The sequence below is a fragment of the Bombina bombina genome, chromosome 1 (assembly GCF_027579735.1).
Source record: "Bombina bombina isolate aBomBom1 chromosome 1, aBomBom1.pri, whole genome shotgun sequence".
NCBI lineage: Eukaryota > Metazoa > Chordata > Amphibia > Anura > Bombinatoridae > Bombina > Bombina bombina.
Window position 1 is genome coordinate 881931274 of NC_069499.1, and position 19502 is coordinate 881950775.

Genomic DNA, 19502 nt, shown 5'->3' on the forward strand with positions numbered 1-19502 from the left:
AGGTGTAATTAGCTTAAAATTATTGTAATCTTTTTTTATTTTTTGTAATTGTTTGTTTTTTTTGTAATTTAGTTTAGTTTATTTAATTGTAGGTAATTGTAGGTACTCGTAGTTAATTTATTTATTTTATTTATTGATAGTGTAGTGTTAGGTTTAATTGTAACTTAGGTTAGGATTTATTTTACAGGTAATTTGGTAATTATTTTAACTAGGTAGCTATTAAATAGTAAATAACTATTTAATAGCTATTGTACCTAGTTAAAATAAATACAAAGTTGTCTGTAAAATAAATATAAATCCTAAAATAGCTACAATATAATTATTCGTTATATTGTAGCTATATTAGGGTTTATTTTACAGGTAAGTATTTAGTGTTAAATAGGAATACTTTAGTTAATAATATTTAATTAATTTCGTTAGATTAAAATTATATTTAATTTAGGGGGGTGTTAGGGTTAGGGTTAGACTTAGCTTTAGGGGTTAATACATTTATTATAGTAGCGGCGAGGTCCGGTCGGGAAATTAGGGGTTAATACTTGAAGTTAGGTGGCGGCGATGTTAGGGAGGGCAGATTAGGGGTTAATACTGTTTATTATAGGGTTTGTGAGGGGGGAGTGCAGCGGTTTATGGGTAAATACATTTATTATAGTGGTGCCGAGCTCCGGTCGGCAGATTAGGGGTTAATAAGTGTAGGTAGGTAGCGGCGACGTTGGGGGGGGGCAGATTAGGGGTTAATAAATATTATGTAGGTGTTGGCGATGTTAGGGGCAGCATATTAGGGGTTCATAGGGATAATGTAGGTGGCGGCGATGTGCGGTCGGCAGATTAGGGGTTAAAAAAAATTATTAGAGTGGCGGCGATGTGGGGGGCCTCTGTTTAGGGGTACATAGGTAGTTTATGGGTGTTAGTGTACTTTAGAGCACAGTAGTTAAGAGCTTTATAAACCGGCGTTAGTCCAGAAAGCTCTTAACTACTGACTTTTTTCTGCGGATGGAGTCTTGTCGGTAGAGACTCTAACGCTCACTTCAGCCAAGACTCTAAATACCAGCGTTAGGAAGATCCCATTGAAAAGATAGGATAGGCAATTGGCGTAAGGGGATCTGCGGTATGGAAAGTCGCGGCTTGGAAGTGAGCGTTAGACCCTTTCCTGGCTGACTCTAAATACCAGCTGGCGGCCAAAAGCAGCGTTAGGAGCCCTTAACGCCGCTTTTGACGGCTAACGCCAAACTCTAAATCTAGGCGTATGTCTTCCCCTCAGGGCAATTAATCTAAGTGCAGTTACCTAACCATAGAAAAACTATTATGCTTTTGTTCATTCCTTGGTTGAATGTTTCTTTTTTTGTTTGTGCTTATTAATTAACATCATTGTAGTATGATTTAATAATCAGCAAGTAGCAAGTTCTCATTATAGAAGTGGGTTTGAATATGATCCATCTAAATTGGTGCTACTGTAAAATTGTAGTGTTGCTGTCTTTTTCTACTTCATTGTAGTATCAACCTATCTTCTCTGTGACTGTCTTTAAAAGGGGGAAAGTCCTAATTACAGTACTTGGTTTTTGGAAATTAAAAAAATTAAACGTCTAACCTTCGGATGCTGCATGCAAGTACAACTAAATAAAACTCAGCTTACTTTTATTTTAACTTTACATTTCTATTAAGCAAGTACTAAGACCATGAATTTCACCACTTTTTTGTAGAATTTTGTTGATACAACCTAATAAAAATCTTATAGTCACTGTTATCCAGTCTGGAGACACTGCTGTAATGGGTAAAACAGATGATGAAAAGTTCAATCATTTGTTAATATATTATATGTTACCACTTATGTTGGTTTATTGGTGATACATTTATGTGGATACATGCTATGTATTGTGCATTTATCCATATTAAAGGGACAGTAAAGTAAAAAAAACTTTCAGCATTTAAATAGGACATGTAATTTTAAACAACTTTCCAATTTACTTTTATTACCAATTTTGCTTTGTTCTCTTGGTATTCTTAGTTGAAAGCTAAATCTAGGAGGTTCATATGCTACTTTTTTAGGCCTTGAAGACTGCCTCTAATCTGAAAGCATTTTGACAGTTTTTCACCACTAGAGGGCGCTAGTTCATGTGTTTCATATAGATAACATTGAGCTCAAGCACGTGAAGCTCCTAGGAGTCAGCACTGATTGGCTAAAAAGGGGGCAGTTTGCAGAGGCATAGATGCAAGGTAATCACAGAGGTAAAATGTTTATTATTATAACTGTGATGGTTATGCAAAATTGGCAAATGGGTAATAAAGGGATTATCTACCTTTTTAAACAAAACAAATTCTGGTGTTTACTGTCCCTTTAAACAGCTTATAAAGCCCATGTTGTTATTTCTTGATTTAAAAAAATAATTTACAGATGTCACCATTAGCATAAAAATATATCCTTCTGCCATGGCTTGTCAGATTCATGGCCCCAAGTCTCCATGGCAACCTATGAATTAGACCTGGATACCTTTAATTTGCAAGATGAATACTGGGGTCTCATTTCTAATGGTAGTTTCACTGCAAGAGTACAATGGCTGCAACCTAATGCCGCTACTATTGAATAATTTCCTGTGTGTGTTTGCGGTGTGCTACAATGAAGAAGACCCCTAGACTTTATAGTGCATGTTGACTATTCCTATATTATATTTATTTATGTAGTAATCACTAGATTGTTGTTCCATAGATGTTCTGTCCTTTGAGTATAGTACTCAACATGACCACCCTGCAACTGAGGCACTTGAGCTCTTTTTTCCTCTCAGAAATATGATTTATTGATTATCTTGATATATATGGACATTTACAGGGAGTGCAGAATTATTAGGCAAATGAGTATTTTGACCACATCATCCTCTTTATGCATGTTGTCTTACTCCAAGCTGTATAGGCTCGAAAGCCTACTACCAATTAAGAATATTAGGTGATGTGCATCTCTGTAATGAGAAGGGGTGTGGTCTAATGACATCAACACCCTATATCAGGTGTGCATAATTATTAGGCAACTTCCTTTCCTTTGGCAAAATGGGTCAAAAGAAGGACTTGACAGGCTCAGAAAAGTCAAAAATAGTGAGATATCTTGCAGAGGGATGCAGCACTCTTAAAATTGCAAAGCTTCTGAAGCGTGATCATCGAACAATCAAGCGTTTCATTCAAAATAGTCAACAGGGTCGCAAGAAGCGTGTGGAAAAACCAAGGCACAAAATAACTGCCCATGAACTGAGAAAAGTCAAGCGTGCAGCTGCCAAGATGCCACTTGCCACCAGTTTGGCCATATTTCAGAGCTGCAACATCACTGGAGTGCCCAAAAGCACAAGGTGTGCAATACTCAGAGACATGGCCAAGGTAAGAAAGGCTGAAAGACGACCACCACTGAACAAGACACACAAGCTGAAACGTCAAGACTGGGCCAAGAAATATCTCAAGACTGATTTTTCTAAGGTTTTATGGACTGATGAAATGAGAGTGAGTCTTGATGGGCCAGATGGATGGGCCCGTGGCTGGATTGGTAAAGGGCAGAAAGCTCCAGTCCGACTCAGACACCAGCAAGGTGGAGGTGGAGTACTGGTTTGGGCTGGTATCATCAAAGATGAGCTTGTGGGGCCTTTTCGGGTTGAGGATGGAGTCAAGCTCAACTCCCAGTCCTACTGCCAGTTTCTGGAAGACACCTTCTTCAAGCAGTGGTACAGGAAGAAGTCTGCATCCTTCAAGAAAAACATGATTTTCATGCAGGACAATGCTCCATCACACGCGTCCAAGTACTCCACAGCGTGGCTGGCAAGAAAGGGTATAAAAGAAGAAAATCTAATGACATGGCCTCCTTGTTCACCTGATCTGAACCCCATTGAGAACCTGTGGTCCATCATCAAATGTGAGATTTACAAGGAGGGAAAACAGTACACCTCTCTGAACAGTGTCTGGGAGGCTGTGGTTGCTGCTGCACGCAATGTTGATGGTGAACAGATCAAAACACTGACAGAATCAATGGATGGCAGGCTTTTGAGTGTCCTTGCAAAGAAAGGTGGCTATATTGGTCACTGATTTGTTTTTGTTTTGTTTTTGAATGTCAGAAATGTATATTTGTGAATGTTGAGATGTTATATTGGTTTCACTGGAAAAATAAATAATTGAAATGGGTATATATTTGTTTTTTGTTAAGTTGGCTAATAATTATGCACAGTAATAGTCACCTGCACACACAGATATCCCACTAAAATAGCTATAACTAAAAACAAACTAAAAACTACTTCCAAAACTATTCAGCTTTGATATTAATGAGTTTTTTGGGTTCATTGAGAACATGGTTGTTGTTCAATAATAAAATTAATCCTCAAAAATACAACTTGCCTAATAATTCTGCACTCCCTGTATATGTCTCTCATTTATTTGATTTAAATGTTATTTGTTAATAAACTGACTTAAATATTGAGATGAATGTACAGTATTAAATTCCATTACCAAGTGTATTCTAACTAAAGAAAATCATGCCGGAGCATCTCATTATAGTTTGTGTCATATTTGTTTTACAGCTTCTTGACCGACTAAATGACATGGAAAAAGAACGGGATCTTTTGAAGGAAAACTATGACAAACTGTGCAGCAGGTACAGAAATTACGCACATGTGTTTATTTTTTTTAAATTAAATTACAATGCACAAATTTCATATTTGCTGGCGATGATATTGATATTAGTCAAGTAAGCAGTCCTGAATTGAGCTAGATGTAAGCTACTCTTTTAAATGAATATTAAAGGGATTGAAATGTCCATGGGTGCATTTAAATTTAAAATATAAGCATTTTTGCAATATACTTCCATTAATAAAATTCTTTTAGTAAAAGTTATTTTTTTTCAGCAGCATATGCATATATGCTGTGAGGGCCCATGCACCACTATTCAAACGCCATGCCTGCTCAAAGAGCTAGCGGTGGTGTATTCTGCATCTGTGAAGAAACAATTTGTGTTATAGAAGCTACTGCCAGCTCTCGGAGAAAGTGTGGTGTTTGAATACTGGTGCACAGGCCCTCACAGAATATGTGCATATGCTGCAGGAAACCAGTAATAGCTTTCACTAGAAGAAATTTTGCTAATTTCAAATTTTAAACGCACCCATGCATACTTCAATTTTGATCTTTCTATCCCTTTAACATTTATTTAATAGAGCAGCTTACAGCTAGCTTTATTACTGTCCTTAGTTCAACCAATCTCAGGCTGCATCAGCTGAGATATACTCATATAATTTGCTTTAATGCAAAAAAAATGTACTCCTTAGATCGCTATCTAACTAGGCTGAACTGTACCAAAGTATCATGCAATGTTGAGTTTCTGTTTTTAGAATACTTTTTTTTTTCATGTCATTTTTTTTATTAAAATGCGAGATAGGAAATGTTGGAATGTAATGTCCTTTAACTGATGTGTATACCTGTAATATATCCTAATAGTATTCCCTAAATCCTAGGCAGATAACCCCATAATAAATGTATACTTTTGCAATTGATGCCGAACTGCTCTTTCCTATGGCTGGTAATCTTTCTGTTTGAATGCAATATAACCCATATCTTATAAACTGGAATGTTTATTTTATTTTAAAGGAATATTAAAGTTTGTAATTTGTATATTCAGATCCAGGGGTAACAATATTTTAGATGGACTTTAATTCCTCCATTCTAATGAAGATGCGCTATAACTTACTTTCTTTCCTATGGCATGGAGAATCCACAACGTCATTCCAATTACTAGTGGGATATTCAACTCCTAGCCTGCAGGAGGAGGCAAAGAGCACCCCAGCAAAGCTGTTAAGTATAACTTCCCTTACCCATAATCCCCAGTTATTCTCTTTGCCTCTGTCAATGGAGGATGTGCGAAGATGGTGTCTGAAGATATTTAATACTTTTATGGGTACTTTTCCCTGCAAGCAAGGATTGGGGTCTAGCTGTGTCCACGTCAATCTCTTTAGTAAGAGTAGTGGTGGCTTTTAGCAGTTAAAAGGCGGCAAGGTCTTTGCTTTACTTTTAACACTTTGCTACCCCTTTATAGAAAGCCAGAGTTGGTTACTCTGTTCTTCTTTTCCTACAGGTCCATGACAGGGAGTGGAGTACCTGTCACACCTAAGTAGCGGTTATCTGTCCTGCAGCTGGATCTAAGGTAAGTGCCTTTGCCTCCTAGGTACTGAAGGACAGCAGCACTTAAGAGGTTAATCCTCATATGGATCCATTTTGGGACATAGTTATCCTTATTAGTTAAGGATACATCTTATGGACAGATTTATTGACACTTTATGTGTTGAACAAAGATTTTTATTCACAGTGAGAGACTTAGGAGAGTTCACTTTGCTAAGGGGACTTAAATGATTTTCCTTGCAATATAGGCTTTGGCAGCTATGACAGACATGATTGGGTTATAATTCATATAGGCTATGAATAACAGTTTTACTTTATCAGCCATTTACTGGGCTTTAACAGACGTATTGAGGGTAACGGTTTTACTTTATCAAGCCGTTTACTTTTTTCGTGCACTTTTAAGTGGCGCAGTTCTTTTCTCTTGTTAAGTGTATCCAGTCCACGGATCATCCATTACTTATGGGATATTCTCCTTCCCAATAGGAAGTTGCAAGAGATCACCCATAGCAGAGTTGCTATATAGCTCCTCCCCTAACTGCCATACCCAGTCATTCTCTTGCAACTCTCAACATAGAAGGAGGTCCGCGAGAGGAGTGGTGTTTTATTTCTTCAATCAAAAGTTTGTTATTTTTAAATGGCACCGGAGTGTGCTGTTTTTCTCTCAGGCAGTATTTGGAAGAAGAATCTGCCTGCGTTTTTTCTATGATCTTAGCAGAAGTAACTAAGATCCACTGGCTGTTTTCTCACACATTCTGAGGAGTGAGGTAAACTTCAGATGGGGACAGCGTGCGGGTTTTCCTGCAAATGAGGTATGTGCAGTAAAATATTTTTCTAAGGAATGGAATTGACTAAGAAAATGCTGCTGTTACCAAATTAATGTAAGTAAAGCCTTAATGCAGTGAAAGCGACTGTTAGCAGGCTTATTAATGTATGTGCAGTAAAACAATTTTCTAAGAAATGAAATTGACTAAGAAAATGCTGCTGTTACCAAATTAATATAAGTAAAGCCTTAATGCAGTTAAAGCGACTGTTAGCAGGCTTATTAATGTATGTGCAGTAAAGTAATTTTCTAAGGAATGGAATTGACTATGAAAATGCTGCTGATACTGAAATAATCTAATTTAAGCCTTAATGCAGGGAAAGCAAGACAGGCTTATTAATAGAGATACATACTCTTTAAAAGAAGGTTGTTTTAAAAATGTTTGCTGGCACGTTTAATCGTTTTTTGAGGTACATTGGTGATAAGGTTTATTGGGGCATAATTTTTCCACATGGCTGGCTTAATTTCTGCATAGCAACAGTTAACTGAGGTTTCCCACTGTTGTAATATGAGTGGGAGGGCAAGCCATCTGGTGGCATAGTGGTAACACAACAGGCTGGGAATTAACAGCTGCAGAAATAGAGACAGGTCCCAGGTTCAATTCCAGGCTGAACCCTGACAGACTCAAAATTTGTTTCTCTTAAAGGCACAGTAACGTTTTTTATATTTGCTTGTTAACTTGATTTAAAGTGTTTTCCAAGCTTACTAGTCTCATTATTAGTCTGTTCTAACATGTCTGACATAGAAGAAGCTCTGTGTTCATTATGTTTAAAAGCCATGGTGGAACCCCATTTTAGAATGTGTACCAGATGTACTGATTTCATGTTAAACAATAAAGATCATTTTTTGTCTTTAAAAACATTATCACCAGAGGATTCTGTCGAGGGGGAAGTTATGCCGACTAACTCTCCCCACGTGTCAGACCCTTTGACTCCCGCTTTAGGGACTCACGCTCAAATGGCGCCAAGTGGTTCAAGGGCGCCCATAGCATTTATTTTATCAGAGGTTTCTGTCGAGGGGGAAGTTATGCCGTCTAACTCTCCCCACGTGTCAGACTCTTCGACTCCCGCTCCAGGGATTCATGCTCAAATGGCGCCTAGTACATCAAGGGCGCTTATAGCGTTTATTTTACAAGACATGGCGAAAGTTATGAATAATACTCTGGGAGCGGTATTAGTCAGACTACCTGAAATTAAAGGAAAGCGAGATAGCTCTGGGGATAGATACAGAGCATACAGATGCGTCAAGAACCATGTCTGTTACTGCCTCACTATATGCAGTGGGTCATATTTGTGATTCAGGGGAGATGATTTAACCTGATTCCGATATTTCTATATTTAAAATTTATGCTTAAGATCCTCCACTTGTTGCTCAGGGAGGTTTTAGCAGCTCTGAATGACTGGTTTACAATTACAGTGCTAGAAATTGTGTAGACTGAATAGATACTATACAGTGCCGGTGTGTACTGATGTTTCTTTCAATACCTAAAGAGGTTTACAGAAATTATTAAAAAGGAATGGGATAGACCAGGTGTGCCGTTCTCTTCCCCTCCTATTTTTAGAAAACTGTTTCTAACAGATGCCACCACACGGGAACTTATGGCAGACGGTCCCTAAGGTGGAGAGAAGAGTTTCTACTCTAGCTAAGCGTATCACTAGCCCTGTCGAGGACAGTTGTGCTTTTTTAGAAAATGTTTATTCAACAAGGTTTTATCCTGTAGCCCCTTGCATGCATTGCTTTTGTCACTGCTGCTGCGGCGTTCTGGTTTGAGTCTCTGGTTGAGGCTTTACAGGTAGCGACTCCATTGAATGAATACTTGACAAGCTTAGAGCACTTAAGCTAGCCAATTCCTTTTTTTCTGATGCCTTGTTTTCTTTTGACTAAACTAACGGCTAAGAATTCTGTTTTTACTATGCTGGCGCGCACAGCGCTAGGGCTTATATTATGGTCAGCTGTCGTGACTTTAATAAATAAGCTACTTAACTCCTTTTCAAGGGGCAGACCCTATTCGGGCCTGGTTTGAAGGAGATTATTACTAATATCACTGGAGGAAAAGGTAATGCCCTTCCTCAGGAAAAAAAGTCTAATTTTCGAAACTCCAAGACGTTCTGGTGACAACCAGACCTGGAACAAAGATAAGCAGGCCAAGGAGCCTGCTGCTGCCTCTAAGACAGCAGGTAGAACGGCTCCCTATCCGGTAACGGATCCTGTAGGGGGCAGACTTTCATCTTTCGCCCAGGCGTGGACGTGAGAGAGAGGCCCAGGATCCCTGGGCATTGGAAATTATATCCCAGAGATATCTTCTGGATTTCAAAGCTTCCCCCAAAGGAGGGGAGATTTCACCTTTCACTATTATCTGCAAACCAGATAAAGAAAGAGGCATTCTTACACTGTGTACGAGACCCATCCAGTTCCAGGGGAGGAACAGGGATAGAGTTTTTACTCAAATCCGTTTGTGGTTCCCAAGGAGAGGGAACCTTCAAATCTATTTTGGATTTAAAGATCTTAAACAAATTCCTCAGAATTCCATCATTTAAGTTGGAAACTATTCGTACCATCTTAACTATGATCCAGGAGAGTCACTAGAGGGCTACAATGGATTTGAAGGATGCTTATCCTCACATTACGATGCAGAAAGATTACCATCGGTTTTTCAGGTTGCCTTTTTAAACAGGCATTACCAGTTTTGTAGTTCTTTCCTTTAGGGTTAACTACAGCCCCAAGAATCTTTATAGAGGTTCTGGGGTCGCTTTGGCGGTCCTTAGGCCGTGGGGCATAGAAGTGGCCCCTTATTTAGACGACATCCTGATACAGGCGTCAAACATCCAAGTTACCAAGTCTCATACGGACGTAGTACTGGCATTTCTGAGATCGCATGGGTGGAAAAGTGAACAGGAAGAGTTCTCTATCTCCAATTTGAAGGGTTTCCCTCCTAGGGATTCTGATAGATTTTGTAGAAATGAAAATTTACCTGACGGAGTCCAGGTTGTCAAAGTTTCTAAATTTCTGTTGTGTTCTTCATTCCATCCGCGCCCTTTGGTGGCTCAGTATATGAATGTAATTGGCTTAATGGTAGCGGCAAGGGACATAGTACTGTTTGCACGCCTTCATTTCAGACCGCTGCAACTATGCAGACTCAGTCAGAGGAACGGGGATTACACAGATTTGTTCTCCTGTTAAATCTGGACCAAGAGACCAGAGATTCTCTTCTCTGGGGACTATCTCGGGTCCATCTGTCCAAAGGTATGACTTTCCGCAGGTCAGATGGGACAATTGTTACAACAGATGCCAGCCTTTTAGGTTGGGATACATTCTGGAACTCCCTGAAGGCTCAGGGATAGTGGACTCAGGAGGAGACCCTCCTTCTAAGGTATATTCTGGAACTGGGAGCGGTATTCCATGCTCTTCAGACTTGGCCTTAGTTAGCAACTCTGAGGTACATCATTTTTCAGTCGGACAATATCACGACTGTGACTTACATCATCCATCAAGGGGGAACATAGTTTCCTAGCGATGTTAGCAGTCTTAAAATAATTCACTGGACAGAGACTCTCTCTTGTCTGTCAGCTATCCATATCCCAGGTGTTGAGAACTGGGAGGCGGATTTTCTAAGTCGTCAGACTTTTCATCTGGAGGAGTGGGATTCCCTCCGGAGGTGTTTACACAAGATCAAGCAGGAGAGTGCTTTGGTGTTTTTGGCCTCGCCTGCGTGGCCACGCAGGACCTGGTATACAGATCTGGTGGACATGTCATCCTTTCCACCACGGTCTCTGTTTCTGAGACAGGACCCTCTACCTCAGGGTCTTTTCAATCATCTAAATATAACTAATCTGAGATCGACTGCCTGGAGACTGAACGCTTGATGTTATCAAAGCATGACTTCTCCGAGTCAGTCATTGATACCTTAATACAGGCATGAAATCCTGTCTCTAGGAAAATTAACATAGATATGGTGTAAATATCTTATTGTTATGAATCCAAGGGTTACTCATGGAGTAAATTCGGGATTCCAAGGATATAATCTTTTCTCCACGATGATTTTTAGAAAAGGGTTGTCAGCTAGTTCCTTAAAAGGACAGATTTCTACTCTGTCTATTCTTTTGCACAAGTGTCTGGCAGGTATTCTAGATGTTCAGGCATTTGGTCAGGCTTTGGTTAGAACCAAACCTGTGTTTAAAACTGTTGCTCCGCCATGGAGCTTAAACCTGGTTCTTAAGGTTCTTCAAGGAGTTCCGTTTGAACCTTTTTCATTCCATAGATATCAAACTTTTATCTTGGAAAGTTCCTTTTTGGTAGCTATTTCCTCGGCTCGTAGAGTCTCCGAGTTATATGCGTTACAATGTAATTCGCCTTATCTGGTCCTCCGTACGGATAAGGTGGTCCTGTGTACCAACCTGGGTTTTTACCTAAGGTGGTATCTAACAAGAATATCACTCAAGAAATTGTTGTTCCATTCTTGTACCCTTATCCTTCTTCAAAGAAGGAACGTCTATTACACACTTTGGACGTGGTTCGTCCTTTAAAGTTTTACTTACAAGCTACTACAGATCTTCATCAAACATTCACCTTGTTTGTTGGCTATTCTGGTCAGAGGAGAGGTCAAAGACTTCAGCAACCTCTCTGTCTTTTGGTTTTAAAAAAAAAAGCACAATTCATTTAGCTTAGGAGACTGCTGGACAGCAGCCTCCTGAAGGGATTACAGCTCATTCTACTAGAGCTATGGTTTCTCCAACATTGGTGTGTCCGGTCCACGGCGTCATCCATTACTTGTGGGATATTCTCCTCCCCCACAGGGAAAGGCAAGGAGAGCACACAGCAAGAGCTGTCCATATAGTCCCTCCCAGGCTCCGCCCCCCCAGTCATTCTCCTTGCTGCTCTGAACAAGTAGCATCTCCTCGGGGATGGTGAGGAGTTTGTGGTGTTTAGTTGTAGTTTTTTATTCTTCTATCAAGAGTTTGTTATTTTAAAATAGTGCTGGCTTGTACTATTTACTCTGAAACAGAAAGAGATGAAGAGTTCTGTTTAAAAGAGGTGTATGATTTTAGCAGACAGTAACTAAAATCAGTTGCTGTTCCCACAGAGGACTGTTGAGATGAGAGAACTTCAGTTGGGGGGGAACAGTTGGCAGACTTTTCTGCTTAAGGTATGACTAGCCATTTTTCTAACAAGACTGTGTAATGCTGGAAGGCTGTCATTTTCCCTCATGGGGATTGGTAAGCCATTTTCTTAGTCTCAAACAGAATAAAGGGCTTATTATGGGCTATACACTGGTAGACACTCTTAAGGGCTAAATCGATTGCTTTATTTAAGTATTATATGCAGTTTGAAGTTGAATTTCACACTTTTATAACATTGGGGAACGTTTTTTAGCACCAGGCACTTGTTAAGACACCTTCCCAGTCAGGAAGGGCCTTTCTCTTTAGTAGGCAGAGCCTCATTTTCGTGCCATTATTGCACAGTTACTTTTGAGTACAGTACATGCAGCTGCATGTGTGAGGGTCTGGAATCCACTAAAAACGTTCCTAGAAGGCTTCATTTGATATCATATACCCCCCTGGGATTGGTGAAGTCGCAGCAAAGGCTGTAGCTGGGACTGTAAGGGGGTTAAAATTAAAAACGGCTCCGGTTTCCACATTTTAAGGGTTAACAGCTTGAAAATTGGGGTGCAATACTTTGAATGCATTAAGACACTGTGGTGAAAATTTGGATAATTCCTTCATAGTTTTTCACATATTCAGTAATAAAGTGTGCCCTGTTTAACATTTAAAGAGACAGTAACGGTTTTGTTTTAAAACGGTTTTTGTGCTTTATTAACCAGTTTAAGCTTGTTTAACATGTCTGTACCTTCAGATAGATCATGTTCTGTATGTATGGTAGCCAATGTGGTTCCCCCTTCAAATATGTGTGATAATTGTGCCATAGCGTCCAAACAAAGTAAGGACAGTACTGTCACAAATTGTAAAGTTGCCCAGGATGATTCCTCAGATGAAGAAAGTAGACATAGTTCTACATCATCTCCTTCTGTGTCTATACCAGTTATGCCCGCGCAGGCGACCCCTAGTACTTCTAGCGCGCCAATGCTTGTTACTATGCAGCAATTGACGGCAGTAATGGATAACTCAATAGCTAATATTTTATCCAAAATGCCAGCATTTCAGAGAAAGCGCGATTGCTCTGTTTTAAACACTGTAGAGCAGGAGGGCGCTGATGATAATTTTTCTGTCATACCCTCACACCAATCTGAAGTGGCAGTGAGGGAGGGTTTGTCAGATGGGGAAATTTCTGATACAGGAAGAATTTCTCAGCAGGCAGAACCTGATGTTGTGACATTTAAATCTAAATTAGAGCATCTCCGCGCATTACTTAAGGAGGTGCTATCTACTCTGGATGATTGTGACAATCTGGTCAACCCAGAAAAATTGTGCAAGATGGACAAGTTCCTTGAGGTCCCGGTGCACCCTGATGCTTTTCCGATACCTAAACGGGTGGCGGACATAGTGAATAAGGAGTGGGAGAAGCCAGGCATACCTTTTGTCCCTCCTCCTATATTTAAGAAATTGTTCCCTATGGTCGACCCCAGGAAGGACACATGGCAAACAGTCCCTAAGGTCGAGGGGGCAGTTTCTACTCTAGCCAAGCGCACAACCATTCCTATTGAGGACAATTGTGCTTTCAAAGATCCTATGGATAAAAAATTGGAGGGTTTGCTTAAAAAGATTTTTGTACAGCAAGGTTACCTCCTTTAACCTATTTCGTGCATTATTCCTGTCACTACAGCGGCGTGGTTCTGGTTCGAGGAACTGGAAAAGTCGCTCAGTAGGGAGACTCCGTATGAGGAAGTCATGGACAGAATTCACGCACTTAAGTTAGCTAATTCCTTTATTTTAGACACCGCTTTGCAGTTAGCGAGGTTAGCGGCGAAAAATTCAGGGTTTACAATTGGGGCGCGTAGAGCGCTCTGGCTAAAGTCTTGGTCGGCGGATGTATCTTCCAAGACAAAATTGCTTAATACCCCTTTCAAAGGTAAGACCCTTTTTGGGCCAGAATTGAAAGAGATTATTTCAGACATCACTGAGGGAAAGGGCCATGCCCTCCCACAAGATAAACCTTTCAAGGCTAAGAATAAGTCCAATTTTCGTTCCATTTGCAATTTCAGGAACGGACCGGCTTCCAACTCGGCAGCCTCTAGACAAGAGGGTAACGCTTCCCAGACTAAACCAGCTTGGAAATCAATGCAGAAGACCTGTTAAAGATGGGAGTGATACACCCAGTTCCAACTGTGGAACAGGGTCGGGGGTTTTACTCAAATCTGTTTGTAGTTCCCAAAAAAGAGGGAATTTTCAGACCAATTCTGGATTTAAAAATTCTAAACAAATTTCTCAGAGTTCCATCGTTCAAATGGAAACCATTCGAACAATTTTATCTACAATCCAGGAGGGTCAATTTATGACTACCGTGGATTTAAAGGATGCGTATCTACATATTCCTATCCACAAAGATCATCCAAGGATTTTCACAAAGGTGCTAGGGTCCCTTCTAGAGGTTCTAAGACCAAGGGGTATTGCAGTGGCACCTTATCTGGACGACATTCTAATCCAAACGTCGTCTCTTTCCAAAGCAAAGGCTCATACAGACATTGTGCTAGCCTTTCTCATATCTCACGGGTGGAAGGTGAACGTAGAAAAGAGTTACCTGTCTCCGTCGACAAGAGTTCCCTTCTTGGGAACGATAATAGATTCTTTAAAAATGAAGATCTTCCTGACAAAAGTCAGAAAGTCAAAGCTTCTAAAGCTTGTCAAGTTCTTCACTCTATTCTGCAGCCTTCCATAGCTCAGTGCATGGTAGTAGTAGGGTTGATGGTTGCAGCAATGGACATAGTTCCTTTTGCTCAAATTCATCTAAGACCATTACAACTGTGCATGCTCAAGCAGTGGAATGGGGACTATACAGACTTGTCTCCAAAGATTCAAGTAGACCAGATGACCAGAGACTCACTCCGTTGGTGGTTGCCACAGGATCACCTGTCTCAGGGAATGAGTTTCCGCAGACCAGAGTGGGTCATTGTCACGACCGACGCCAGTCTATTAGGCTGGGGCGCGGTCTGGGATTCCCTGAAAGCTCAGGGTCTATGGTCTCGGGAAGAGTCTCTTCTCCCGATAATCATCCTGGAACTGAGAGCGATATTCAATGCTCTCCGGGCTTGGTCTCAACTAGCGAAGGCCGGATTCATAAGATTCCAGTCAGACAACATGACGACTGTAGCTTACATCAACCATCAGGGAGGAACAAAGAGTTCCTTGGCGATGAGAGAGGTATCCAAGATCATCAAATGGGCGGAGGATCACTCCTGCCATCTATCTGCAATTCACATCCCAGGAGTAGACAACTGGGAGGCGGATTATCTGAGTCGTCAGACTTTCCATCCGGGGGAGTGGGAACTCCACCCGGAGGTTTTTGCCCAGTTGACTCAATTATGGGACATTCCAGACATGGATCTGATGGCGTCTCGTCAGAACTTCAAGTTTCCTTGCTACGGGTCCAGATCCAGGGATCCCAAGGCGACTCTAGTGGATGCATTAGTGACGCCTTGGTCGTTCAACCTAGCTTATGCATTTCCACCGTTCCCTCTCCTTCCCAGGCTTGTAGCCAGGATCAAACAGGAGAAGGCCTCAGTGATTCTGATAGCTCCTGCGTGGCCATGCAGGACTTGGTATGCAGACCTGGTGAATATGTCATCGGCTCCACCATGGAAGCTACCTTTGAGTGCAAGGTCCATTCGAACATCCAAATCTAGTTTCTCTCCAGCTGACTGCTTGGAAATTGAACGCTTGATTTTATCCAAGCGCGGGTTTTCAGATTCAGTGATAGATACTCTGGTCCAAGCCAGAAAACCTGTGACTAGAAGGATTTACCATAAAATATGGAAAGGATATATCTGTTGGTGTGAATCCAAGGGATTCTCATGGATTAATATTCCCAGGATCCTCTCCTTTCTAACAAGAAGGTTTGGATAAGGGATTGTCAGCGAATTCTCTAAAAGGACAGAGATCTGCTTTATCTGTCTTGTTACACAGACGACTGGCAGCTGTGCCAGATGTACAAGCTTTTGTACAGGCTTTGGTCAGAATCAAACCTGTTTACAGTACTATCTTGGAAAGTTCTGTTTTTGGTTGCTATTTCTTCTGCTTGAAGAGTTTCTGAACTATCTGCTTTGCAGTGTGATCCACCCTATCTGGTGTTCCATTCAGATAAGGTTGTTTTGCGTACCAAGCCTGGTTTTCTTCCAAAAGTTGTTTCCAACAAGAATATTAACCAGGAAATAGTTGTCCCTTCTTTGTGTCCGAATCCAGTTTCATAGAAGGAACATTTGTTACACCATTTAGATGTAGTCCGTGCTTTAAAGTTCTATTTAGAAGCAACAAAGGATTTCAGACAAATCTTCTTTTTTGTTTGTCGTTTATTCTGGTAAGAGGAGAGGACAAAAAGCTACTGCTACCTCTCTTTCTTTCTGGCTGAAAAGCATTATCCGATTGGCTTATCCGATTGGCTTATGAGACTGCCGGACGGCAGCCTCCTGAACGAATCACAGCTCACTCTACTAGGGCTGTGGCTTCCACATGGGCCTTCAAGAACGAGGCTTCTGTTGATCAGATATGTGAGGCAGCAACTTGGTCTTCTCTGCACACTTTTGCCAAATTCTACAAATTTGATACTTTTTGCTTCTTCGGAGGCTATTTTTGGGAGAAAGGTTTTGCAAGCCGTGGTGCCTTCTGTTTAGGTAACCTGATTTGCTCCCTCCCTTCATCCGTGTCCTAAAGCTTTGGTATTGGTTCCCACAAGTAATGGATGACGCCGTGGACCGGACACACCAATGTTGGAGAAAACAGAATTTATGCTTACCTGATAAATTACTTTCTCCAACGGTGTGTCCGGTCCACGGCCCGCCCTGGTTTTTTAATCAGGTTTGAAAAATTTCTCTCTCTATACACTACAGTCACCACGGCACCCTATAGTTTCTTCTTTTTTTCTCCTAACCGTCGGTCGAATGACTGGGGGGGGCGGAGCCTGGGAGGGACTATATGGACAGCTCTTGCTGTGTGCTCTCCTTGCCTTTCCCTGTGGGGGAGGAGAATATCCCACAAGTAATGGATGACGCCGTGGACCGGACACACCGTTGGAGAAAGTAATTTATCAGGTAAGCATATGCTGTCGGCATTTATCAATGTGCAGTGGACATGATACACTACTTCGTATCATGTCCGCTCGCACATTGTTAAATATGCCCCTTAGGGTGAAAAATCTTGTGAATCTGAAGAAGTTAATTTCAGATTTAAACTTAAACATCTTCGTTTACTACTGAAGGAGGTTCTAGCTACTTTTGATGACTCTGAACCTTCGGTTGCTGTCAACCCTAAAATGTCTTCTCAACTTAACAGAATTTGATTCTCCTTCTTCTGAGGATGTTTTTCCTGTTCCAGACAAGATGTCTGAAATTATAGCCCAGGAATGGGATAAGCCAGGGGTTCCCTTTTCCCCTTCCCTTGTTTTTAAAAAGATGTTTCCTGTTGCTGACTCCATTCGTGACTCATAGCTAAAAGAACTACTATTCCTATAGAGGATAGTTGTTCCTTTATGGATCCTATGGAGCAGCATCTTATTGGTACGATGCCCTGTCTGATTTGATATCAGAGGAGACTATGATTGAGGAGATCCAATATAGGATCAAGGCTCTTAAATTAGCCAATACGTTTATCTGTGATGCCAACATGCAGGTAATAAGACTGGGAGCTAAGTTGTCTAGCTTCACTGTCCTAGCTCGTAGAGCTCTGTGGTTAAAATCTTGGTCGTCTGATGTTTCTTCAAAGTCCAAGCTTTTGGGTTTACCTTATAAGGGTAAAACTCTGTTTTGGCCTGGTCTGGCAGAAATCATTTCAGAGATTACGGGTGGAAAGTAATATTTCCTACCTCAGGACAAGAAGAATAGACCTAAGGGTAAACAGACTTCTAATTTTCGTTCTTTTCGCAAATTTAAAGGACAGAAGTCCTCCTCCTCTTTTTCCAAATCAGACCAATCCAGTTCCACTTGGAAATCCAGCCAGCCTTGGAAAAAGGGAAATCAAAACAAGAAGCCTTCTGCTGATTCTAAATCAGCATGAAGAGTCCGTCCCCAATCTAATTTGGGATCTGGTGGGGGCAGGCTTTCTTTTTTTCGACAGGCTTGGATACGTGATGTCCCAGATTCGTGGGCTGTAGACATAGTGTCCAAGGGTTACAAAATAGGATTCAAGTCTTGCCCTCCAAGCGGCAGATTTCTCCTGTCAAGACTATCCTCTTACCAGGTGAAGAGGAACACCTTCTTAAATTGCATAGAGGACCATTCTTACCTGGACGTTATTGTACCAGTCCCTCTAGAGGAACAAGGTCTAGGATTCTATTCAAATCTATTTGTGATTCCCAAAAAGGAGGAATCTTTCTGTCCCATCCTAGATCTAAAGTGTCTCAACAAATTCCTCAGGGTTCCGTCCTTCAAGATGGAAACTATTAATTCCATTCTTCCATTGGTTCAGTTCATGACGACCATAGACCTGAAGGACGCATATTTACACATTCCCATTTACAGGGATCATCACCAGTTTCTAAGGTTTGCCTTTCTGGACAAGCATTTCCAGTTTATTTTTTCTTCCATTTGTTCTTGCCACAGCTCCCAGAATTTTCACAAATGTTCTCAGAGCTCTATTGGCATCTATTGGCATATCAGATCCCAGGGTATTGCTGTGACGCCTTATCTAGATGACATCTTGGTTCAAGCGTAATTTTTTCAGCTAGCAACATATCATACAGAGATGTTGTTGTCTTTTCTACATTCCCATGGGTGGAAAGTGAATCTGTAAAAGAACAATCATAGATTCCTTGTCATTGACGATTTTCCTGTCGGAGGTCGGAAAATTCAAACTTTTTGCTGCTTGCCTTTCTCTCCAGTCTGCTTTTCATCCAACAGTGGCTCAATGCATGGAGGTGATTGGTCTGATGGTGGCTTCCATGGACATCATTCCTTTTGCTCGGTTCCATCTGCGACTGCTGCAGTTTTGCATGCTCAGTCAATGGAATGGCGACCATTCAGATTTATCACAAAGGATAAATTTGGACTCCTGTCAGAAACATTTACTTCCTCATTTAGCCCATCCTACATTCCCTTTTAAATGTTCCTCTCACCTTCTCCCAGGTGCTTAGTATTTTGTGACTGTTAGTAACACTGTCATTTCCTAAGCTCTAATTGGAGTTTGTTTGCTCTCTATATTCTTAATTCTCCTTATATATTTTGGTTTTCAAGAACTTTTACTTGTTGGATTTATTTCAATTTCATCTGCTGTTTTGCCTTTTTTTTCATCTGGGTCTAACGACTGCTACAGTAACTGCACATTGCTTGGAGAGTACTCGAAATTAGGATTGCTCAATCTCCTCAAGTTTGCCTTTCACTTTTCAAAATACGGATTTCTCTGTACCGAATTATTGATAATTGAACTGTTACTTACTCACCAGGCAGGAATTGTCT

At 40.9% G+C, this 19502-nt stretch overlaps 1 protein-coding gene across 1 annotated transcript in view; it reads left to right on the forward strand.

Annotated features, from left to right (window-relative positions):
• Positions 1-19502, forward strand: part of RPGRIP1L (RPGRIP1 like) — a 440055-nt gene that overhangs the window by 177049 nt on the left and 243504 nt on the right. The window contains exon 12 of the mRNA XM_053715755.1: positions 4542-4615. Coding sequence (XP_053571730.1) covers positions 4542-4615 — 74 coding nt within the window. The remainder of the gene's footprint in view (positions 1-4541; positions 4616-19502) is intronic.